The sequence below is a fragment of the Oncorhynchus keta genome, chromosome 15 (assembly GCF_023373465.1).
Source record: "Oncorhynchus keta strain PuntledgeMale-10-30-2019 chromosome 15, Oket_V2, whole genome shotgun sequence".
NCBI classification, from domain to species: Eukaryota; Metazoa; Chordata; class Actinopteri; order Salmoniformes; family Salmonidae; genus Oncorhynchus; species Oncorhynchus keta.
The window spans coordinates 22702452-22728807 of NC_068435.1; the positions used below are offsets into that span (position 1 = coordinate 22702452).

The 26356-nt window shown below is 44.6% G+C and overlaps 1 protein-coding gene across 5 annotated transcripts; it reads right to left on the minus strand.

Moving 5' to 3' along the window:
- Positions 1 to 807: 807 nt before the first annotated feature.
- LOC118394605 (zinc finger MYND domain-containing protein 11-like) lies at positions 808 to 26202 on the minus strand. 5 transcript variants are annotated; one of them, XM_035787968.2, is made up of 17 exons: positions 26038 to 26202; positions 21879 to 22014; positions 20600 to 20759; positions 20062 to 20085; positions 15797 to 15820; positions 15297 to 15458; positions 11224 to 11301; positions 10784 to 10876; positions 7613 to 7700; positions 7190 to 7245; positions 6971 to 7048; positions 6708 to 6826; positions 6293 to 6557; positions 5867 to 5971; positions 5471 to 5746; positions 4093 to 4278; positions 808 to 3625 (listed from the first exon to the last, which is right to left on the minus strand). In XM_035787968.2, exons 2-17 carry the CDS (start codon positions 22007 to 22009, stop codon positions 3503 to 3505), a joined length of 1968 nt encoding a protein of 655 aa, XP_035643861.1. In that variant the 5' UTR covers positions 22010 to 22014; positions 26038 to 26202; the 3' UTR covers positions 808 to 3502. The 5 variants fall into 5 exon arrangements, with proteins under 5 accessions (XP_035643861.1, XP_035643860.1, XP_035643862.1 ...); XM_035787967.2 differs by having other exon boundaries at positions 5867 to 5974; XM_035787969.2 differs by lacking the exon at positions 20062 to 20085 and having other exon boundaries at positions 5867 to 5974.
- Between the last annotated feature and the right edge of the window lie 154 nt (positions 26203 to 26356).

The following is a 26356-nucleotide window of genomic DNA, read 5'->3' on the forward strand; positions in this document are numbered from 1 at the left end:
TCCACCATGACAATGACCCTAAGCATACTGCTAAAGCAACACTCGAGTGGTTTAAGGGGAAACATTTAAATGTCTTGGAATGGTCAAGGCAAAGCCCAGACCTCAATCCAATTGAGAATCTGCGGTATGACAAAGATTGCTGTACACCAGCGGAACCCATCCAACTTGAAGGAGCTGGAGCAGTTTTGCCTTTGAAGAATGGGCAAAAATCCCAGTGGCTAGATGTGTCAAGCTTATAGAGAGAGACATGCTACAAGAGACTTGCAGCTGTAATTGCTGCAAAAGATGGCTCTACAAATGATTGACTTTGGGGGGGGGGGGTGAATAGATATGCATGCTCAAATTCTGATTTTGTGTTTCACAAGAAAAAATATTTTGCATCTTCAAAGTGGTAGTGGATTTTAATTCCAGGTTGTAAGGCAACAAAATAGGATTAAAATTCCAAGGGGGATGAATACTTACGCAAGCCACTGTATGTTGGCTCAATCGAATTTAAAATGTCAAAGGCGCCTTTTTGGGGATCTACCGCTGATCGGATTGAATCCCATTCTATGGTAAGGCCAACAATATGAGAAAGTATGTTTGAAAAGATCTGAAATTGGGTTTACTTTTATTGCACAGTGAACATTGTTCTACTGATCAGAAAAAGTACTTTCTTAGTTCCAGATAAAAACAAACATCTGTCTCACCCTGTAAACATTTCCCAGGTTTCATTGAGTATATTGTCTGAGTCCCAAAATGCATTACTTTTGACCAGGGCCCGAGTTATCCCCCGATGGACATAAAAACGAATACTCCACTACATGAACTTGTTGATACATTTATTTCTCCATGTTAGCACATAGAATATAGGTATATACATATTGCTAGCTAAAGCGTAAAACAAAATGCCGGGAGTATAAAAAATGTTAAGCCACTATTAATAGTGTGCATATGGACAGGGTAAAAGTTGACCAGGTCAAAGAATCCTATAGATGTTGTCATGGGTGAGAGAGTAAATTTTATTTTCCTCACCAAAGTTAGTGTTTACTCAATTAAATGGTGAGAAAATTTGCTAGACTGCAATTTCAGAGGAAAAGGAAATATCATTGTCATATTGCATCATTTTCAGGAAGTGCAACTGTCTTTTAACATGAAAAAAGGACTGTAATACACACATCTTACTCATGCAAGTTACCAGAAATACTTTACACAAATTGGAATGACATCAAAATATTTCCACATAGGGAAAAAAAATCACAAATGAGCATCAAACAGGGATGGACAAATATAAAATACATACTGTAGTAGAAGCCGAGAGAATTCACAAATTGGATCTAACCCCTATGTAACACTTTCCAAAGCTCAGACAAAGAAGTGTTTGTAACGACTGGTTCAGGTCTGGACAGTCCGTCACCTCAGTAATAGATAGACAATTGGCCATATGTGAGTAGACAACTGCAGGGTTCTGCTGGTTTTCAAGTTAACATATTTATAGATAGCTTAATTCCACAATTACATTAGTCCTCTCTCTTAGCCTTTCAAATAGAGGGCAGCGCGCAGGTGGGGAACTGGAGGTACAAACCTCAGAAATGTAAATAACTTCCATTAGACTGTACCATCAGTGTGTGTAGTTTATAATCTCATGAGAATTACATGGTGTAAGAGAACAAGTTTATTTACATGTAGTGCAACCATGACAAACAGAATATGATTTTGTTAAGAACGCCTTGAGAGAGAAAGAGAGATTGTGGCATTCGTGCAGGACATGCATGATTCTGTTCATGGTCTCCTGAGGGAGTGCATCAGTATTAAACTGAGAACATAATTCAAACATGTCCCAAATCAAGCAGTTTGTTAATTACTTCTAAACATTACGCTGCTTCTCTGATTGAAAAATAACAAAACGTAGAATATGGTTAAGGAAAGAGAAAAATACATTGAAAAAAATAATGTTCTAACTAATACAAATAATTGTGTTAGTTCTGAAAAGTGATGCACTTGTCAGAGCTAACGGAAAAGAGAGTTGCCATCATTGAAAACTGAGTGTCCAAAACTAGGCAATAAAATGAATGAATGCAGGTGATGACATTTCCGCTGTTCAGTCGGCTCTTCATAACTAAGGAAACAGTCACATGGACTTCCAATATTGTCTGACTTCCCAAGTAGCCTCTTGGTTAGTACTTCTGTTCAAAATCAAATTGGCAATTACATTACCCTTTAAGAAATGATCCAAGACAAGTCAAAAAAAGGATAATAACATTGCACACCATTCAGATTCAAGAGAAAAATAAAAATGACTAAAAGATAACAAGCCTGATCATTCATATTTGCATATATTTTATATTGGTCCATCCGTATTCATTGTCTATGGGAAACCAAAATACTCTGCAAGCTTTTTTCCCTAGTAATAAAAATGTGAAACTATCAAACATGCACGTCCCTTTACTCAGAATATGAGGATGGAGTTGAAACAACAGAAACTAACCACCAACTACAGCATATGCAGTGAAGAGTCTCATAACTAGTCACTGAGTATTCGAAAAGTCTACTTACAGTGAACATCACAATAACCATGACACTGATGCCAACCAAAAAAATTAAAGGAGGAGGGAAAAAACAGCACTCAAAACAGTTTCTCTGTTAAGATAAGGTTCAACAAATGTTGTTTTTGGCAATATTACAAGCATTTGGGTTATGAAAAGAAATGAAATGTGCAAACGGTCAAATTAGGAAGGAACCTCTCTAAGATCCAGCTCAGTAAAGATTGCTATATATTCCCCCAAGAAATGTTTGACTTTTTCTTTGATTCATAAAAAGTACAATGTATTCAAAAAGCCAACCCAAAATGTGCATAATAACAAACGGAAGATTTGTCAGCTTCTTTATAGCCGACTTCATAACCCTGTTCCCAATGATGTTTTAAGTGACTTGAAGATGATAGATGCATGTAAAAACAATAAACAAGGTGCCGTTCACCAAACTATGTTCATAAAATCATGCTAAATGTTCATGGGTCATCTACACTTACCGTTTTGCAGTTTCTTTTCCTCATGTTTTTTTTATAGCATTTTTAAAATATTTTCTGTATGAAAGCAGAGCTTATTCAACATTGCAATAGTACTTACGGTTTAAAATCGACTGTCATATTAATTGTTAAACATGTACAGTAAGAAACGTGATAAAAAAATTCAGGTAATAAAATGTATTCAGTTAATGCTCATTGGTTATTACAAACTTAAATAACACATTCTCCAACATAGGTCAAATTAGCACAATAAAATAAATCATACCATGCTATGCATTCGAGCCATGGTCTTGATTCGGGAAAAAAATAAACAAATCAATACACTGGGTATATTAAATAATAATGTAATGAAATAAAATGAAGAGACCATTTTTTCAGACGTTGAGCAAAGATTCGGTCCACAAAGTGTTCAGGAAGGCAGGTAGGGGTGTGGTTGGGTGAGTGACAGTGGGGCGAGCCAATGGGAAGGCGAGCTAGGGTAGGGGGCGCGGTTGCTCATCTCTTCCTACGGCAGGTGCGTTTGTGGTCGGCGTGCCAGTGCTCCTGTTGACACTTGATGGAGCAGTAGGAGGTGTTCCAGCAGCAGTGGTACATGGCTTCCTCCTCACAGTTATAACACTGGACGACACACACACACACACACACACACACACACACACACACACACACACACACACACACACAGTCAGACTTACATAGTCCCTCCTTAGATTTTGATTTTTTAAAAATTACTATGAGAGTTTGTGAATGCCAATATTACAATAACTGACTTGCTGTTGTTCAGTCATTGTCATATTCAATTGATACATTATATTTTACTATGTTTAGTACTGCTCTAATTATGTACTTTTGGTTATGGAGTTAAGAATCCGAAAAGGTCAAGGATGTGCATAGTTTGGTAGTGGGTTGTGGGGCAAATCTTAGCTAGATAGTGGTGTCCTTTGCCCTGCATGTAGCTAACACAATGTAAAAACTTTGCATGTCCAAATATATTATGGATTTAGCCCATTAGGTCTCAATGAGTGAGACACTGGTTTGAACAGACAGCTGTGTATGGTAGAGAACGAGGGAAAGGTCTCACTCACCCACTGCTTCTTCTTGGTGGTGGAGAGTAGCTGCTTGTGCTGGGCCACCATCTTCTTCACCTCCTCCACCAGCTCCTCCTTACACTTCTCCTTCACTGTCTTACACTTTCTCTCCATCTCAGCCTGGGCCCCCGACACCGCCTTGCTCACCGCCTGCCTCTTCTCTTCCTCCATCTCAGAACGCAACTGGAGACACACCACAGAGAAGGACCCTCAGCTCAGGAGCATATTCTGAACTTACTGTAGGTGCTTTTGGATCAGGGGTTATTACTGTCATTTTAGTGCAGGTTAAAGTCTTGATACATGTCGTATACTCATGTTTTAGCTGGTTTCTTTTCTTAAAATTCAATAAAACCTTTTCTCAGTGTCAGTCTCTAGATTCCCTTGCCTCTCCTGGTACACCCCCCGTCTCAGTCCCCCAGTCCCTCACCTACTCCAGGGCCTCTCAAACCCCCCGTCGTTCAGAATCTCCCAGTCCCTCACCTACTCCAGGGCCTCTCAACCCCCCCCATCGGTCTCAATCCCCCACCTACTCCAGGCCTCTCGAACCCCCCGTCGGTCTCAATTCCCCAGTCCCTCACCTACTCCAGGGCCTCTCGAACCCCCAGTCAGTCTCAATCCCCCAGTCCCTCACCTACTCCAGGGCCTCTCGAACCCCCTGTCGGTCTCAATCCCCCAGTCCCTCACCTACTCCAGGGCCTCTCGAACCCCCCGTCGGCCTCAATTCCCCAGTCCCTCACCTACCTCCAGGGCCTCTCCCTCACCTACCCAGAACCCCCATCGGTCTCAATCCCCCACCTACTCCAGGGCCTCTCGAACCCCCAGTCAGTCTCAATCCCCCCTCTCGTCCCTCACCTACTCCAGGGCCTCTCGAACCCCCAATCCCCCAGTCGGTCTCAATCCCCCCCCGTACCTCACCTACTCCAGGGCCTCTCGAACCCCCGTCGGTCTCAATCCCCCAGTACCTCACCTACTCCAGGGCCTCTCGAACCCCCCGTCGGCCTCAATTCCCCAGTCCCTCACCTACTCCAGGGCCTCTCGAACCCCCCGTCGGCCTCAATTCCCCAGTCCCTCACCTACTCCAGGGCCTCTCGAACCCCCCGTCGGTCTCAATCCCCCAGTCCCTCACCTACTCCAGGGCCTCTCGAACCCCCCGTCGGCCTCAATCCCCCAGTCCCTCACCTACTCCAGGGCCTCTCGAACCCCCCGTCGGTCTCAATCCCCCAGTCCCTCACCTACTCCAGGGCCTCTCGAACCCCCCGTCGGCCTCAATCCCCCAGTCCCTCACCTACTCCAGGGCCTCTCGAACCCCCCATCGGTCTCAATCCCACACCTACTCCAGGGCCTCTCGAACCCCCTGTCGGTCTCAATTCCTCACCTTCTCCAGGGCCTCACGCACCACACGCTCAGTCTCCCTCTTGTTGTCGGCCTTCATCATGTCCTTGACGTCGTTGAAGATCTTGGTGTACTTCTCGTGGCACATGTTCTGGCAGGCTCCGTCAGAGGTGGTCTGGGTGCTGCGGTGCAGGCAGCGTGGCGAGGCAGCTGAGGCCTTCTTGGTCTGCGTGGAGACAGACAGCTTCTCTGGCTGGTGGGGCGTCGTCACGGGGATCTCCTGGCTGCTGCTCACAGCTTCTATCTCAGGCTCCGGGTCCTGGGGGTGAGAAATAGAGAAATGGACACACAGACATTAAAACGAACACAATAAAAAAAAACACTATAGCAATACAATGGCTGAGGTGACCATACAACAGCAGTGTGTAAGGATACTTACACTGACTTCCTCTTTGGGATCCGGAGCTTGACCGCGACGGCTCTTCTTTGCTTTAGGCTCCTGACTGTCTGTCTGTCGGTCTCGGTCTGCCTGTCTGTCTGCTTTCTGCTGTGGGGAAATTACAGAACTGCAGTATCTAACAGATTTCTAACACCTCTGTTAGATACACTGTTTCTGTCACTACGGCAACGATCAGAGCTAGAGCCATGACAACACAGATGGTGTAGGGATATGAAGGTTTGTGTTGATCCTCACATTCTCAATCATTAAAATTCAATAAAATACAGGCCCTGTAATATCAATCAGCCACCAGGTGGCGCTGCTAAACATACATACCAGAGTAGCTGTTCGTGAGCTGTGGGCCTATATGCAAACCGCAGTGTGTGTGTGAGAGAGAGAGAGGCAATTGCAGCGCAGCATACGTACATGTTTGACCTGCTCATTGGTGTTGCTGGTGGATGAGATGGAGGACTCGGCCTCCTCCGGCCTCTCTGTCAGCCTCTCCTCTCCTTCTCCTCTTCTCTCCTCCAGCCTCTCCACCATCTTGGTCTTCCAGAAGCGGCCCTCCCTCTGGAAACGCTGGGATAGCTCCAGCTCATCACAGGCCTTCTTCCAGCCTGCACTGCGCTTCACCTGCAGCTGTTGCACCGACACTTTGATGTCCTGGATGTTGTCTGCCGGGATCCACGCTCTGGGGACGAGGAGACAACAGTCAGAGCAACCAGGGCCTCCCTCATAGCTCCATAGCCAGGGTATATTACAGCTAGAGATTATGGAAAAGAAGCGCAAGATGATCAACTATTTTTCTGTATACAGCTCAGTGCCCAGTGTGATGGCTGACCTCTGGTGCTGGTGGCCAAAGAAGCGGACGTCCACCTGATTGTCCTCTCTCTGCAGGATTTTGGCTGGCCAGTAGCCAAAGCCCTTCATCTTAGCCCACACCACCTCGTGATTAGGAGTCTGCAACAACAAGCACAAGCAAAGATAATAGATACAATTCAATCAACTTTCTTTGTCCCCTTAAGGCAATTCTATTGGGGCTATATTGGTGCTTCAACAATCAAATCCGCAGGGGCATTGAAGCCAAAACAGTTTCATACTCACACAGGGGTAGCAGAACCAGTTGTCAGGTCGAGCGTTGGACAGGTAGAAACAGTTCTTACATAGCATTAACTCGTTTAACTGGGGAGAGAGAGAGAGATTAAATTAAGAGAATAGAGAGCAATAAACAGCTTCCATGCCACTCAGACACAACCTCCTAGAATACTGCAATACAAATGTCATTGTGTGCTGAAAATGTGCAGATATTTTTTTACTGTTTACCTCATGGCATGTGTCACTGTAGAGCAACCGTGCTATTTCAGCCTGGTCACTATGCACTGCAGCAAAAACAGGTTTTGTTAATGTTGGGAAAATAACATTCAAGTACATTTAAAAGACTGTTCTATTGAACATGCCATCACAAGAACGGCATTTCAACTACATGAAGAGAGCCTTGGTTGTCCAATAACACATTAGACTGGGTCCTACTAAAATTACATTTCTGCAACAACTATACAGTCTTATGTTACAGCTGCAATTAATAATAGGAGGGAAATCTGATAGCAATATGCTCTTCATGGATGTGTCCCAAATGGCACCTTATTACCTACTTTTGACCAGAGCCCTGTGGTCCACTATAAAGAGAATAGGGTGCAATTTGGGAAGCAGACCATGATAAGAGTGGTTGTGAACGCCCCCCCCCACCTCCGAACAAAATGGCGGTATTGTGCACGATCAGCTGGGCATCTGCCTTGAACTCGTCGAAGCTCTTGTATTTCCCCTCGGTGAGGTTCTGCAAAAGAGAGAGAGCGAGAGCACAAAGAGGCCTATTCACACTGGGCAGGACAGAGGGGGCTGTGGTGTGGTTGCAGTACCATAAGAGATCAGAGGAGGGCAGTGCACCACACATCCAGGGCATACTCAAGACTGTTTTCCAAAGGCCTAGATTGTATTCACTAGACACCAAAAGGAGTGAAACATATATATACTAGGAACATCTCCCAAAAAAAACATTGCAAAACGTTTTGATACATTGTGCACTCATGAATACATCCCTGCCAGTGGCAGGGAGCGCTCTGCTGTTTTCCAGACTATTTGGCAGGCAGGGTTTGGCCGGCGGAATGCACCAGTGATCACAGTGCAGAGGAGACCTCACTGACCCCCTCGCTGTGAGGAGAGGCAATCTGATAGCCTGTAGCGTCGGCTACACAATCACAGCTTTATACTGGGGCTACATCTGACATGCCCTTACACAGACCTTTACCAAACAACATGGGGCCGAGTGCCAAATAGCACCATATGTACAGTGCATTCGGAAGGTATTCAGACCTCTTAACTTTTTTCAAATTTTGTTACGTTACAGCCTTATTCTAAAACAGATTCAATTACATTTTTTCCTCATCAATCTACACACAATGACAAAGCGAAAACAGGTTTTTAGAAATTTGCACAAATGTACCTTATTTACACATTTATTCAGACCCTTTGCTATGAGACTTGAAATTGAGCTCGGTTGCATCCTGTTTCCATTGATCATCCTTGAGATGTTTGTACAGCTTGATTGGAGTCCACCTGTGGTAAATTAAATTGACATGATTTGTAAAGGCACACCTGTCTATATAAGGTCCCACATTTGACAGTGCATGTCAGAGCAAAAACCAAGCAATGAGGTTGAAGGAATTGTCCGTAGAGCTCCGAGACAGGAGTGTGTCGAGGCACAGATCTGGGGAAGGGTACCAAAAAATGTCTGCAGCATTAAGGTCCCCAAGAACAGTGGCTTCCATCATTCTTAACTGGAAGAAGTTTGCAATCACCAAGACTCTTCCTAGAGCTGGCTGCCTGGCCAAACTGAGCAATTGGGGAGAAGGGCCTTGGTCAGGGACGTGACCAAGAACCCCATGGAGCTCCAGAGTTCCTCTGTAGAGATGGGAGAACCTTCCACAAAGAGAACCATCTCTGCAGCACTCCACCAATCAAGCCTTTATGGTCGAGTGGCCAGATGGAAGCCACTCCAAAGGCACATGACAGCCCACTTGGAGTTTGCCAAAAGGCACCTAAAGGACTCTCAGACCACGAGAAACAAGATTCTCTGATCTGATGAATACAATATTGAACTCTTTGGCCTGATTGCCAAGCGTGTCATCTGGAGAAAAGCAGGCACCACTCATCACCTGGCCAATACCATCCTTACGGTGAAGCATGGTGGTGGCAGCATCATGCCATGGGGATGTTTTTCAGTGGCAGGGACTGGGAGAACAGTCAGGATCGAGGGGAAGATGAACGGACCAAAGTACAGAGAGATCCTTGATGAAAACCTGCTCCAGAGCGCTCAGGACAACGACCCTAAAACCACACAGCCAAGACAATGCAGGAGTGGCTTCGGGACAATTCTCTGAATGTCCTTGAGTGGCTCAACCAGAACTCGACCGAACATCTCTGGAGACCTGAAAAAAGCTGTACAGCGCTTGAGAAGCTCTGCAGAGAAGAAGGTGAGAAACTCCCCAAATACAGGTGTGCCAAGCTTGTAACATATCCAAGAAGACTTGAGGCTGTAATCACTGCCAAAGGTGCGTCAACAAAGTACTAAGTAAAGGGTCTGAATACTTTTGTAAATGTGACATTTCCGGGGGGGGGGGGTTTGCAAACATTTCTAAAAAACAGTTTTTGCTTTGTCATTATAGGGTATTGTGTGTAGATTGATGAGGGGAAAAACTATTTAATCCATTTTAGAATAAGGCTGTAATGTAACAAAATGTGGAATAAGTCATGGGGTCTGAATACTTTCCGAAGGCACTGTAGTGCATTTGGCCTGGTCAGAAGTAGTGCACTATGACGGAATAGGGTGCCATTTGAGACAACCGAGGAATCCTTATTGCATTATGAACAACATGAAGAAGATCGGATGGCAGAAGACGTCATTGGACATGGGTTTTTTTTCGGACAGTAGCCTACATTCGACATTGGATAAACTAAAGGATTCAACAGTATACAATATATCATGAAAGGTTCAAAGGGCAGGGAATTCAAATCAAATTTTATTGGTCGCATACACAGTTTGGCAGATGTTATAGCGGGCGCAGCGAAATGCTTATGTTACTAGCTCCTAACAATGCAGTAAAATGTCAAATCAAGCACACAAATAATCAAAACAGTTTTTAAATGTCACTCAAGAAACATCGTAACGAATCTAATTAACAACCCAAATAGCAGTGTAAAACGAATCTAAATGCAATTTATACATATATAAACACTGATTCATTTACACTAGATATACTAGGAATGATATGTACAGCAGTAAATATATGAGAGTGAGCTCTGTCAAGAATCCAGCATAAACATACAAATGCAGTGTGCATAAACAGTGTAACTAAAATCCAATGTACAGTAGTAGAAATGTGGAGAATACAGGGTTTAAATACAGTGTGAAACGTGAAGTGTCCAGTGGTTTAATTCCTCTATAACATGGAACAGCAGTGTCGGCTGTGTGTGTGTGTGTGTGTGTGTGTGTGTGTGTGTGTGTGTGTGTGTGTGTGTGTGTGTGTGTGTGTGTGTGTGTGTGCGAGCATGTTCGTGAGTATGAGGTATGTATGTTATTGATAGCTTGTGTGTGTGTGTTTTGTGAGAGTGAGTTTCTGCGTCACTTGGTAGGCAGCTCGTGATGGCTGTTCAACAGTCTGATGGCCTGGTGATAGAAGCTGTTTTTTAGTCTCTGTCTTGGCTCGGTCTTCCATAACTAAATAATAGTGTGAAATCCCGAATGCGTCCCAAATGACTCTGGTCAAAAGAAGTGCACTACACAGGGAATATGGTGCCATTTGGGACAGAACCACAGTGTGAAACCCTGTGTTCAGCAGTGTATTAAGGCCACTTAGTTACCTCCTGAATGTTGGTGACGTCCAGCGCGGTGTGGATGAGCCTTCTGTACATCGGGTGTCTAGTGTCTTTGCCTTTCTTGTTCAAGTCCACGGCCTGCAAGCCCGAAAAAAAATAATTTAATATCACTTTTATGGACGAAAAGGAGTAGGAAGAGGCTGGGGGCTGGAATCAACCCAGGCCTTTGTGGTGGGAAATTTTACTGGCTGATTTTAAGTAATATAAAACATGGCAGTGCTCTGATTCAATATGGTGTTTAAGTGCCAAATGGCACTCTATACCCTACATAGTGCACTACTTTTGACCAGAGACCAATGGGAGGGCTGGTCAAAAGTAGTGCATAATATAGGGAATATGGTGCCATTTGGGATGGAACCAGTGCCACAGCCTGGCCCTACATACATACACTGAACACAAAACCAACTGTTCCATGGAACACTCACCCTCTCTTTCATGCGCTGAATGATAAAACGCAGGTATTTGCACATCTCCTGCTTGTTCAGGTTCTTCTTTTTACTACCCTGCAGAATGAGAGAGCAAGACAGCGAGAGAGAGCTCAGCATGCTGTAACCAATCCAGCTCTCTATTCAAACCAGCGGTGGGAAAAAACTGATGAGAGCTGACTGTGTACAATATATTGCATATCATAAATTATCCCAACAATAAAAGGAGGAAAAAGACCACCTGCAGCACAGTGGAGAGAGAGAAGAGAGCGAGAGCAGACAGGCCAGGAGACAGAGCAGACAGGACAAGAGACAGAGCAGACAGGCCAGGAGACAGAGCAGACAGGCTAGGAGACAGAGCAGACAGGCCAGGAGACAGAGCAGACAGGACAAGAGACAGAGCAGACAGGCCAGGAGACAGAGCAGACAGGACAAGAGACAGAGCAGACAGGCTAGGAGACAGAGCAGACAGGCCAAGAGACAGAGCAGACAGGCCAGGAGACAGAGCAGACAGGCCAGGAGACAGAGCAGACAGGACAAGAGACAGAGCAGACAGGCTAGGAGACAGAGCAGACAGGCCAGGAGACAGAGCAGACAGGACAAGAGACAGAGCAGACAGGCCAAGAGACAGAGCAGACAGGCCAGGAGACAGAGCAGACAGGCCAGGAGACAGAGCAGACAGGCCAGGAGACAGAGCAGACAGGCCAGGAGACAGAGCAGACAGGCCAGGAGACAGAGCAGACAGGCCAGGAGACAGAGCAGACAGGCCAGGAGACAGAGCAGACAGGCCAGGAGACAGAGCAGACAGGACAGGAGACAGAGCAGACAGGACAGGAGACAGAGCAGACAGGCCAGGAGACAGAGCAGACAGGACAAGAGACAGAGCAGACAGGCTAGGAGACAGAGCAGACAGGACAGGAGACAGAACAGGAGACAGAGCAGACAGAACAGGAGACAGAGCAGACAGAACAGGAGACAGAGCAGACAGGACAGGAGACAGAGCAGACAGGACAGGAGACAGAGCAGACAGGACAGGAGACAGAGCAGACAGAACAGGAGACAGAGCAGACAGAACAGGAGACAGAGCAGACAGAACAGGAGACAGAGCAGACAGAACAGGAGACAGAGCAGACAGGACAGGAGACAGAGCAGACAGGACAGGAGACAGAGCAGACAGGACAGGAGACAGAGCAGACAGGACAGGAGACAGAGCAGACAGAACAGGAGACAGAGCAGACAGAACAGGAGACAGAGCAGACAAGACAGGAGACAGAGCAGACAAGACAGGAGAAAGACCAACAAGAAGGAGAGCAGACAGGACAGGAGACAGAACAGGAGACAGAGCAGACAAGAAGGAGCAGACAGAACAGGAGACAGAGCAGACAAGACAGGAGACAGAGCAGACAGAGCAGGAGACAGAGCAGACAGAACAGGAGACAGAGCAGACAGAGCAGGAGACAGAGCAGACAGAACAGGAGACAGAGCAGACAAGACAGAGCAGACAAGACAGGAGACAGAGCAGACAGAGCAGACAGGACAGGAGACAGAGCAGACAAGACTGAGCAGACAAGACAGGAGAGAGAGCAGACAGAGCAGACAGGACAGGAAACAGAGCAGACAAGAAGGAGAGCAGACAGGACAGGAGACAGAGCAGACAAGAAGGAGCAGACAGGACAGGAGACAGAGCAGACAAGAAGGAGCAGACAGGACAGGAGACAGAACAGGAGACAGAGCAGACAAGACAGGAGACAGAGCAGACAGGAGACAGAGCAGACAGAACAGGAGACAGAGCAGACAGGACAGGAGACAGAGCAGACAGGAGACAGAGCAGACAGAACAGGAGACAGAGCAGACAAGACAGAAGACAGAGCAGACAGGACAGTAGACAGAGCAGACAGGAGACAGAGCAGACAAGAAGGAGAGCAGACAGGACAGGAGACAGAACAGGAGACAGAGTAGACAAGACAGGAGACAGAGCAGACAAGAAGGAGAGCAGACAGGAGACAGAGCAGACAGTACAGGAGACAGAGCAGACAAGACAGGAGACAGCGCAGACAAGAAGGAGAGCAGACAGGACAGGAGACAGAGCAGACAAGACAGGAGAAAGAGCAGACAAGCAGGAGAGCAGACAGGACAGGAGACAGAGCAGACAAGACAGGAGACAGAGCAGACAAGAAGGAGAGCAGACAGGACAGGAGACAGAGCAGACAAGACAGGAGAAAGAGCAGACAAGAAGGAGAGCAGACAGGACAGGAGACAGAGCAGACAGGACAGTAGACAGAGCAGACAAGAAGGAGAGCAGACAGGAGACAGAGCAGACAAGAAGGAGAGCAGACAGGACAGGAGACAGAACAGGAGACAGAGCAGACAGTCCAGGAGACAGAGCAGACAAGACAGGAGACAGAGCAGACAAGGAGAGCAGACAGAACAGGAGACAGAGCAGACAAGAAGGAGAGCAGACAGTACAGGAGACAGAGCAGACAGAACAGGAGACAGAGAACACATGACAGGAGACAGAGCAGACAAGACAGGAGACAGAGCAGACAAGAAGGAGAGCAGACAGAACAGGAGACAGAGCAGACAAGAAGGAGAGCAGACAGAACAGGAGACAGAGCAGACAAGAAGGAGAGCAGACAGGACAGGAGACAGAACAGGAGACAGAACAGACAAGACAGGAGACAGAGCAGACAAGACAGGAGACAGAGCAGACAAGAAGGAGAGCAGACAGAACAGGAGACAGAGCAGACAAGAAGGAGAGCAGACAGGACAGGAGACAGAACAGGAGACAGAGCAGACAGTACAGGAGACAGAGCAGACAAGACAGGAGACAGAGCAGACAAGAAGGAGAGCAGACAAGACAGGAGACAGAGCAGACAAGAAGGAGAGCAGACAGGACAGGAGACAGAGCAGACAGGACAGGAGACAGAGCAGACAGGACAGTAGACAGAGCAGACAAGAAGGAGAGCAGACAGGAGACAGAGCAGACAGGACAGTAGACAGAGCAGACAAGAAGGAGAGCAGACAGAACAGGAGACAGAGCAGACAAGAAGGAGAGCAGACAGGACAGGAGACAGAACAGGAGACAGAGCAGACAAGACAGGAGACAGAGCAGACAAGAAGGAGAGCAGACAGAACAGGAGACAGAGCAGACAAGAAGGAGAGCAGACAGAACAGGAGACAGAGCAGACAAGAAGGAGAGCAGACAGAACAGGAGACAGAGCAGACAAGAAGGAGAGCAGACAGGACAGGAGACAGAGCAGACAAGAAGGAGAGCAGACAGAACAGGAGACAGAGCAGACAAGAAGGAGAGCAGACAGGACAGGAGACAGAGCAGACAGAACAGGAGACAGAGCAGACAAGAAGGAGAGCAGACAGTACAGGAGACAGAGCAGACAGAACAGGAGACAGAGAACACATGACAGGAGACAGAGCAGACAAGAAGGAGAGCAGACAGTACAGGAGACAGAGCAGACAAGAACAGGAGACAGAGCAGACAGTACAGGAGACAGAGCAGACAGAACAGGAGACAGAGCAGACATGACAGGAGACAGAGCAGACAGAACAGGAGACAGAGCAGACTAGAACAGGAGACAGAGCAGACAAGAAGGAGAGCAGACAGTACAGGAGACAGAGCAGACAGAACAAGAGACAGAGCAGACAGAACAAGAGACAGAGCAGACATGACAGGAGACAGAGCAGACAGGACAGGAGACAGAGCAGACAAGAACAGGAGACAGAGCAGACAAGAAGGAGAGCAGACAGTACAGGAGACAGAGCAGACAGAACAGGAGACAGAGCAGACATGACAGGAGACAGAGCAGACAAGAACAGGAGACAGAGCAGACAGGACAGGAGAGCAGACAAGAAGGACACAGAACAGACAAGACGCAGAGGACAGGTCACAGGGATGGTACTGGTCCCATGAAAATAATAATATTTATCTAATAAGTGAAAAACAGCATGATCAAGTATGGGTCTAGATAATACATTTGAGTAATTTGATAAAATGTACTATATAGCTTACACCCAGACATAGGCTAGACAGCACCAGCAGACTAACATGGAATACCTACCCTGCACACCACACACTGCCAGTTGGATCCGCTGTCCCGGGGCTTGTACTCGTCAGACAGGCATTTGAGGTGATAGACACGGAAGCAGTTGTCACACACCAGCACGTCTCCGGGCAGGTGGCACTCGAAGCAATACCAGTCGTGGCTCTCTGCCTCCCATTCCTGAAACATACGGAGCACAGTGATCGGTGCCCCCCCTCCGCACCGACCTGACGGCTGGGCTGCTGGAGACTAGTCTACACCCCCAGCCAGGGGGCCACTCCTGGACCCACTTCACCAGCTGTTCCACAACACACATCACAGTTCTTTGATCTATGCATATTTATCTTATATCCAGGTCGCCCTTGGAAAAGAGGTCTTCTGACCTCAATTGGACTTCCTGTATAAATAAATGTTAAATAAAAACTATTCAAAATCACAATCCAGTTTTTACTGGTGGCCTATACAAACAGTATCACAACAACAGTTATTGAATGTTTAGTTAGTGAATTCTGACTGACCTCCTCCTGCGGCTCGCTCTCCGTCTGCAATTAAACACCCCCATCATTGATTAATTAACTAGCAAATAAACAGTGTGTGTACAGTGGATTGTGTAGCATAACCCCTGTGCAAGCCAATTATTTAAAGGGCAATCTCTTAAATAAACCTCTTGGGAAGGAAGGATGAGAGTATACAGGCCTAAGGCTGATGTTTGACCATTGCGGAAACGCTTGCTTACTGGAATGTAATTATTAGCACACATATCTAAGATATTTCACATCAACTAAAGTTCCCCGTCTGTGTTCTGAGGCTAGATGAAGTATGCCTCCCAAATGGCGCCCTATTCCCTATATAGTGCCCAACTTTTGACAAGAGCCCTGGTGGGCTGTGGTCTAAAGTAGTGCACTATAAAGGGAATAGGGTGCCATTTAGGAAGCAACCAAAGTTCATATTAAACCCTGATGTGGCCGTGCATGCATGAAAGGCTGATGGAAGCTAGGGAAGGGTGGGGGAAATTCCTGCCAACCTGAACCTGCTGCTCAAAGCATTACTCATGATTTACTATAGTCTAGTTACAGGTTTCACTAAGACGCATAGAGCTAGAAACCATCTGCCTGCCTGGGATTCAAACCAACAACCTCCTCATAGTCTGGAGTGGTAAAGGAAGTGAATAAGGACTTATTATTGCAACTAGCCTACACCTTCCCACACAACCCTTTCTTTCAGATCAAGGAATAAAAACATCCTAGTTGAGGTGGTTAACTCAGGACAACCTAACCTACCCTAACCTAACCTTCCCTCCAACTCTATCCAGCCTCTGTTGCACATGCTCTGTTTAAACCTAGTGAGCTGGAGAGCACTCCATCACAGGGGAGCAGCCCAAACTAACACACAGAGCCATAAATAGTCATAAAGGACAAAAGGACAGTGCATAGACGCAGCAGTGCCACTGCCAGCCTAGAGGGAGAGCCTGATGTAAAGCAAGCTCTGCCAGAGGCAAATCATTTTTATTTAGGCCTCAGCCCACCAAGGCCTCCACAAGGTCCCTCCATATATTTTCCTGTCAAGGGCTATTTTGGATGGCTCTTTCCAGTTGAGACCTAATCTGTTGGTGGTGTTCAGCCCTGCTAGATGCGCCTGGCCCAGTCCCACTGCACAGTCAAGTGTAGAAGGGTACTTCACGGTCCATGCCGTGTCCCTGTCCTATTGTATTCTGAATGAAAAGGTGAGGCCTATGGGGAAGCACTGTCTGATGATGCTTCCTACAGTGTAACATTGCCTACCTCACTTGGAGTGTTAAATATCCCCACCACACTGGCATGATGTTACAGTGTGGTGGTTATTGCAGAGATTAAATCAAGTGAAGGACATCCAACATCCTCAAGTAAGAAAACAAAAGGCTGTTGCACATGTATAATAACACAAGGGAGAGTTGTAAAAAAAATTATACAAATATATCATACATTATTAACCAAAGCAATTATATCTATTTTGTAGAATTTTTATAATTGACCCCACAAAACAGCAGAGGGGGAACTTTTAGGGGGGAGAATGAGCCTCGTCTAAAACGATCAACAAAAGCAGAGGGGTTGTGAGGGGAGGTGCTAGCTAGTACCCGTAGGGCCGACCCAGTTTGGCTCATGCTGTCTCCCAACCCCAATAACACTGTCAAGAGTCTCAAGCTGGGACACGCCAGGCAGAGAGAAAGCAGGAATGCAGAGATGTGCCTGGAAGCACAGGTCCATCTATTACATAAGCCAGCCCGGGGATCCATCTTAAATAGCACCCTATTCCTTACATAGTGCACTACCTTTTACCAGAACCTTATGGGCCCGGGTCAAAAGGAGTGAACTATATAGGGAATAGGGTGACATTATGCAGGCACCAGCACTCTGCACTGCAGCAGGCTAGCTGAGCCAACCTCCCTATAGACACACCACATACCCATTCCTCTCAGGAGAGCTGTAGAGATCATTACAAATACAGGCCACACTGCCCTCCCTGCATTCACAATACATAACCATGAAGCTACTAGCTAAGGCCAGACATGAAGACACTGTATGTGTCCCAAATGGCACCCTATTCCATATATAAAATTGCACTACTTTTGACCAGAGTTCTATGGGCCCTTGTCGTGCTTTAACTAGGGGAAAGGGTGCTATTTGGCCTTCCCCACTGAGCTTCACCTGAAACACATCCATCAACAAGCCATTCTGCCACTCTCTTCTGATTAACTGAACAAACCAGAGATAAGATGCACTGTTCAGGATATGGAATATCATAAACAAGAAGAGTCTAGATAATAATAATGGGCGTGCCTGGATTAAATCCACTCTGACTTGGGTCCATTATCTATTTACTTTGGAACGTATTTATCAAGGGTTGATCCTCTAACATGCTGACCAAACCGGCCATGTTGCGTGAGCGAGTGTTGCAAGATAAATTTACACAAAACATGTTATTAAATAATTTCTTCCAAACTGCTTGGGCGCGTCTGCATAACCAGGTGCTAAAATAGAATTTGGTTCTATTTTAGGCGCTTGACACGCTTCAAGTCCCACCACTCTCATCTACTCATTTGTTTTTACGAGCATATACCCACGTGGGTGATTGAAATACTGTATGAACGAGGTCCACACTCCAGTCCAGTTGGTGGCGGTAATCCACCTTAAATTTGGTTGCCAACCGCCATCTAAAATCTGAACAAGATTTTTTTTTAAATTGACCAATAACGAACTAGGTTTCTCCTTTTCATCTGTGGATGAATTATCGGGAGTAGAGAACACACAATTTTGTAACACTCAAAATGGGTCAGAATTCTACAAAGATCCAGCAACAACAAAAAAGGACCATATGAATTTCCGTTAAAATAACAACCCAAAGTCTCCCAAGACAAATTAGCTAGCAACAGCAAGCTACCCAAATGGCCATGAATGTTTTGATCTGTCCCCAAATGAATATAGTTAGTTTTGGTATTTTAACCTGCGCGTCATGAACACATCTGGTGTGGATAGACAAAACCAGCATGCGTACACAGACACACGCGCGGTGCCGGTTTGGTCAGCATGTATGTTTATGATCAACGGTGAGGAATATCAACAAATACTGCTGCTGTTGCGGAAGAAAGAAACATTCTTGCGTCTAAAATTGCACCCTATGGGAACGGGTCAAAAGTAGTGCACTATATAGGGAATAGGGTGCCATTTGGGATGCAAGCCCTGGTCACTTCCAAGGACACAAACATAACAGTTGGATTGAATCCAGGCACTTGAGACAACGGAACTTCATAATGTACTGTAATTATGTCGACATTCTTCAGATACACAATACATCAGCGATGCTGGCCTATGAAATCAGCCAGCTAACATTTCTAAGGACAGTCAGGCATAAATAGGCTGTATCCCAAAGGCCCCTATTCTCTATAGTGCACTACTTTTGACCAGGGAACCCCATAGGCCCTGGTCAAAAGTAGTGCACAACATAGGGAATATGAGTCCATTTGGGATGTAACCATAGTATAGACAACACACCACCCTGTTCATCAAACCAAAGTCATGCTGGAGTCACAGAGATCATAACACACAGAGGAATGAAGGTACACACCCCTCCCTGAGGAGTTACTACTGCTACCACCATCAGCAAAACTACATCTACTACACACATCATATATGCTTGCTACAAACCTGCGGCTATGCTGGCGTTGCTGGTCATTTCACGCAAAAGACATGACATTGAAATGTGCTACTATGATTCTGAAACTTTTTCTTCAGAGACTCTCTCTTTGGAGAATTGTTTTGAAGTATGTGTGAAACAAAGCCATGAAGACAACAGCTTTCACTGTATGGAACCCTGGCCATGTTTATTTGTTTTTTTTAGCTGTTTTTAAAGCAACGTTACATGTGTAGATAAGTAGCGAGCAAATATTTAAAGGAAGTGACTGATCCATTCCGCAAGAAATTGGGCCACCGAGACACAGCGCTACAATGGGCTTTCAGGAAGCTTTTCACATGGAATATCAGCATCTCTCGTATTAAAACTACTGGCTATGACGTAAATGGTTAACCATTACAACTGAAAATACTTTTTAAATATTTTTTTTTTAAAACAGATCATTAAATTAGTATTTTATTGTCTGATTTTATGTTAAAGAGTATGCAGCTCTAAAAAGATTCCATCAAATCCCAGATTGCGCTGCAGAAGTGGCAGAAGTGATTTGAAGCGGAATGATGTTAGTAAAAATAAAGTTGAGATAAAAAAAAAATAGAAAACAACGATGCACCCTTACCTTGCTTCCTTCGGCCTTCGGCTCCTGTGTGATTGCAAGTGATCCAGAAAGCAGTGTTTAAAGTCCTGCTGCTCTAGTCAATTGAGTTCTCTTTGAGTAGTGCTAAATTTGACTGTACTGTGTGGGGCCAGTGTGTTTGGTGCATAGCAGAGCTACAGTACTAAAGGAATGTGTGCATGGTCATCATACCTACGACTTTAACGAGTCAGCCTCACATACAAATTGGTAAGGGAGCAGCATGACTTGAATCACCAGGTCGTTATAATCAATGCTGAATTCAGTGCTATAGTTCACAGCACCTCTGAATGACTGATGTATTAATAAGTTGTCTAGCATAGCAGATATACAAACAACTCCTTACAAATAAAAGACGTAAAAACATTGAATAAAAGGAAGAATTCCTTGAACTAAGTACATTTTCTTCTGAACCATAGAGGTGTTGCTGAGGGAGATAGGAGAAATAGGTGTTGATGATGAAGAAACCAGCAAGGACTGCTGGTGTTTGGGTTATCACTACTTGGTAAAACCCCTCTCTTACCTGCTCGTCTCCAGGCAGCCAGTAGCCCTCCTGCTCAATGCCGGCCTTGGAGCCCTTACAGCCCACAGTGAGAGTCTCCACCACCAGGCCATCCTTCACTGCCAGACTCAGCTGCCTGGCTGTCTCCTTGGGGTGCATGCCAAACACACGGCTCAGGTACCTGCATAGGCACAACACACCAACATCACTGCCTCTGCCTGCATTCTCTAACAACTCAACCAAGGATAAACCCATTCACCTCAGAAGGAGCTGCCAAATATGCAATTCACAAGGAAATGGGCAAGAATAGAACAAAACAGAAGCAGACAAGAGTGCCAAAGACATCCAATTTTAAACCTTGAAGTAGGGCCTAGCCCCCAGAAAAATATTGCTACCTATATTGGGACCACCACATCACAGTGCAACCCATTACATGGACTAGTTGGGACAAAAGCACTAATGACTGTGCCGCCAACCGTTTTATGTTCTGCAGACAGACAGACTAAGCCTTTCCACATCCAATGTAAAGAGATAACACAACCTCCCGTCCTGTACCAACTGCCTTCATTTTTTTCATATTAAACTCTATTTTCCTGGACTCTCAATGTCACCACCTCATCCATTCAAATACAAAATGTATTTTAAGACATTAAGACAGTTCAGCAGTGCCTGCCATTGAATTTCATCGCTTTATCTCCATGACAACAGCCACTCTGTGTCATTCATTCTGCTCGTGGACAACTTCCAAGGCTCTCTGTTTGCCAGAGGACTCCAATTAGCCATATTCCTATTCCATTAACTGAAAATAAGGACTTATCAGGCATAAGTTTCAGCATGAATTAATTTAGTTTAGACTGTAAGAATATTATATGATAATCATAAAACAATATAATAGGACCTAAATCAGTCTAAATAAATAAAAATATTCATATAGGTGCTACAATGGAAGCTGCAATATAGCTTGGTTGAAATCATTTATGGTCTGAATGGCATTAAGCAAAAGGAATTTAATGTCAAGTATTGAACGATGAAACCATTTCACCTATTGATCAAGCATGACCCTGAAAGCAGTGGCTAAGACCCACCACCATTCATCCATCAATCCAAACTCAGTATGTATTGAAAGTGAATATGCATAGAAGGTGCATCACAAATGTAAACAACTGGAGACACCTTATCATTTTAGTCTACAAAACGGCCGGGTGTCTCCACTAATATTTAAGACAATTTTTGGGGGCATTTGTGACGTCTCCACTTTCTAAGCGTCTTGGAATAGAACTAGAATGAGTGGAATACTTACTTTGAGATCCTGTCCATGTTGGCAATTTGTTTCTGGTTGCGGATGACCTCAATGGCAGCCCACACGTACTGGACCACCTTCGGATCCGCCTGCCTCTTCTTCACCACACGCGACATGATCTCTTTATTCATGACACCTGCAAGGAATGGGAGATAAGTAATGTTTCAAACCATTAGGCTACTTCTAGAAACACTGCGGAACATACTTGGAATGCGTCAATTTTAAATCAGGAAATGAACAGCGAAAGTTGTTTTTCTTCCCCCTCTCAGCTCAAGTGAAGAAATCCTCATCTAGACGCACCACCCAGAGGGCATGGGTAAACTACACCTCCAGCCTAGCCTGGTGGAACCATCCTGATCGCTATGTTCACCATTCTATTTCACTGACGTCAACAGAACGGTGAACGCAGCGATCAGGATGGTTCCATCAGGCTACCTTTAGCCATCTTCCTAGCTTAAACAGCCAGCATAAGAAACAATAAGAATCTGCAGGTTCCAAAGCCTTCCAGGACCAGGATTTGTCAACCCAATCAAGACAACAAAAACGATGTCTATTCCCATGTCAGAAAGACCTCAGAAACGTGCTTTGACTGGCCTAATAGATGTCCATGACACAACATAGCTCCAATGACCATGCGAGTGACACAGGGGGCTTCCCATGGTCAGCAGGTAGCCTATCGGTTAAGAGCGTTGGCCCAGTAACCAAGAATTTGCTGGTTAGACACCCCGAGCCAACTAGGTGAAAAATCTGCTGCTGTGCCCTTGAGAAAGGCACTTAACCCCAATTGCTCCTGTAAGTAGGTATGGATAAGAGTGTCTGCTAAATGTAATCCTAAAATACACTATTATGTATGGCCAAGTCTAGTTCTATTGGGCTTTGTTTATCATTCCCTTAAACACTGCAATGTAACAGGAATCAGCACTTAGGGAGCTGTCGTAGAAATGGCCAACATCTAGATTCCAGGCCAGGGGTAGGCAACCCTAGTCCTGGAGTGCCGCAGGAACAGGGTTGCCTACCATATTCTAGGCTATTCAGTGGAAGAAAAACAGAATACCCCCCCCCAAAAAATAATGTTATTGCAAAAGAAATGAAGAAAGCTGTGCCATTTCACAGAACTATCATAGAACAAGTCTACTGTGAGGGAATACAATATTACTCAAGAGATTTTAAGGAAAGGAACAATAGCAGTTTTCCTCATCCTGTTATTAATAAATAACCTTATTTTAACTAGGCAAGTCAGTTAAGAACAAATTCTTATTTACAATGACGGCCTACCGTGGAACAGTGGGTTAACTGCCTTGTTCAGGGCAGAACGACTGGCTCAACGCTCTAACCACTAGGCTACCTGCCGTCCTGTTAACTATGTTTCAAATCCAATTTTGCACATTACTCTTCTTAAAAGATGCCCTCCAGCATTTTTGTTTTTACTTTGAAATGTAAAATGTCAATTTAAAAAACTTCTGTTCCAAGCTAACCATATGCTAATGTTAGTCCACAGACTTCACAAACAGAATGCGAATCCATACATTTTTTAGTTCAACTAACATTTAAAGACCAAAGGACAAAATGATGTGTACGGTTTACTGACTGTTCACTGAACATTTTGGCACCTCATTGGGCCAGACAGGAGGAAATAGCCTAAATAGATATCATGTAGCCACTTCATATTTCGCTTCAATTCGTCATAGTCAAATTAAAAAGCATGTGATATTGAAATGTGAGACAAATTTCACAAATTAAGGCCCCGCACATCCACTGCTTACAATAACCATGTCATCTTGTACGTGAAGCATACATATTGAGTTTACATTTTTATATATATTTTTAAAAAGTGATTTAAGCAAGCGAATCACTTTTCTAAAAATGTAGGCCTTCTTGTTAAAAACCTATAGCAATCATAGTTCAACACTTAATCTAACCAAGAGATTTTAGCCTATTGGAGGCTCAGAGGCATAGTTCAGCGATAATCCAAGAGGAAGTTGAAGGAAGAGGAAGCGAGACATCCCACGTGCAAATTTTTTAATGGTTCATATAGAGTCAATAAACTAAGCAGACCAGATCAACCTGCTATTGCATTGGTGCCTATGGGAGAGACACCCCGTTAAGACTGGAACTGACCATTTTTTTCAATGGTGTAAACGGCCTTAGGAAGACATCTTCATTTATCCACCACCTAATGGTTGAGTATCTCTTTACAGGAAGCTTGAGAACATTATGTTTCCTATAATCACACCTTTAAGAAAAAACATTTTAAAATATTTTTTTAGAAAACAAAGAGGAGCATCTGTTAAACATTTAATTAAATGTGTACGCCTTAGCAAGACAGTACAATATCTCAATTTCAGGCCTATACCACTCCCGCAGTAGGCTTATCTTGGGGCAAACATTTCACAAAAAGAAAATCACATTTCCTTGCAAACCTGAGGATTGACGACAGACTCTAAATCACTGCAATATCATGTCTCTTCCCATGTCTGACTTGCAGCCTGCTGACAGAAGGTGAATAAGAACTGAGAGGAGTAGAGGTGACAGTGAGCGATGTGATACCCCATGCAATGCAAACCAGAGTAGGTGTTAATAAGAGTCACCAGTGCCTTGGTGCCAGGGCACCACTACTTTGTGCTCCAACTCCACATCCGTTGCCACCTTACAAAGGCAGCGGTCCAAATTCTACCATATTCCCCATATGTATTTATCTATCCATTACTTTACCAGGTAAGTTGACTGAGAACACATTCTCATTTGCAGCAACGACCTGGGGAATAGTTACAGGGGAGAAGAGGGGGATGAATGAGCCAATTGTAAACTGGGGATTATTCTGGTTAAAAGTAGATGACTAAACATGGAATAGGGTGCCATTTGGGATGCATCCAGAGGTAACAGCAACCGCTCACAGCTGCTACCTGAACACACCCCCGTCTAGGGACTGACACTATATAATGTCATGACTACAGAGGTTCTACACTCCCCAATCAATTAGGCTGCTAGGTGTCCAGGTGCACAACACTCCCATCATCAAAATCCAGAGCTTATAATCATACAAGGTAGGTCTAGCAGTGGCAATAAGATGAACTTTATTATTTAGAGTCTTTGTTTATCAAATGTAGCTATGAATCATGAATGTTGTCTTCCTCAAGGTCCAGCTGTGACTGTTTCCACTTTTACAACACAATCAGTGCTCAACAGAGGCAGACCAATTATATCTACTGTGTATATAGTATGGGCAAATTAGCCAAACAATCAATCCACTAATACGCGTGTCAAACTCAACATGAATAATAGTATGCGAGACAGACATCCTAAAGGAGAGGTCCTGTGAATGAAAATGCTGATGGGCTAGCTAAAACTTCGTTAATAAATACTATTTTGAAGATGTAAAAAAAACACACAAAAAACAGCAGGATTAGCTTATTGGATACATGAATGTATGAATGAGCTTTTTCGTGGCTGTGTTTTAATTTTGTCTGACCAACTATTCACACATTGATAGTGTAGTTGGCAGGCGGGTAAATGTGCCTTCTCTTCCCCAGACCAATCCCTGGCCTGATTTCCGGATTAAGTATTCAGCACAGTCCGTGGATATTTCAACAAAGGCGTCCAAGGCCACACGACCAAACTAGCTAACTGGTAGTTCCCACTCCCAGTTTTCTAGCTGGCTAATGTTGTCAGTTTGATAGTTAGCTAGTACTAGCGAGCTAGCTATCTAGTTAACGTTTGGTATGGGTAATCGCCAAAGCGAGTGTCAAAGAAAGCTTGTCAAAACGTTAGTTAGCTAAAAAAAAACTAAATAATCATGGTTTGTTATAAACTGCTGAAGCTATCAACCTAAAAATGTTTCGACAACATAATTGTTAGCAAGCTAGCTAACGTTAGTTAGCAGGATCTGGAAAGCAAAGCAGTTCTGTAGCGGCTACCTAGCTATTTAACGTACGCTTTCAAACATGCATTTATTAGCCACGTAGACAAATAAAATATAGTTGTTAGACGGTAACAAAACTACCAAAACGTATACAGAAAATATGAATGTTAGTTAGAATCATTGTTTTCAGAACGCGCCATGTTCATAACAGGTACAGCTACAGTAGATAGCTAGCTGTTAGCTAACCGTAATATGTTAATTTAAGTAATACATTTTATATTAAATAAATGTCCAACTTACCGTCACTACAGTATTAATAATATATGTCACTGTATAAATCCGCAAAGGATTCAATGTAAGATACTTTACATTTGTATTTCCGGGATAGTTTAGACTGTCTGAATTATGGTCAGGTTTACGTCCAGCTGGCCTGGCCACACAGCACAGGATTGGGGAGAGGTAAACACAGCGCCAACATTAAAATAGCAGGACAGATTTTTACACAGGAGAACTCTAGTGGTGGAATTACGATTTGACACGTACTCTTTTGTTTTTGTTATTTTTGTGAGCCAACTTTTGAGAGTACATTTATTTTTAGTATTAGAACGGGCATCTTGCC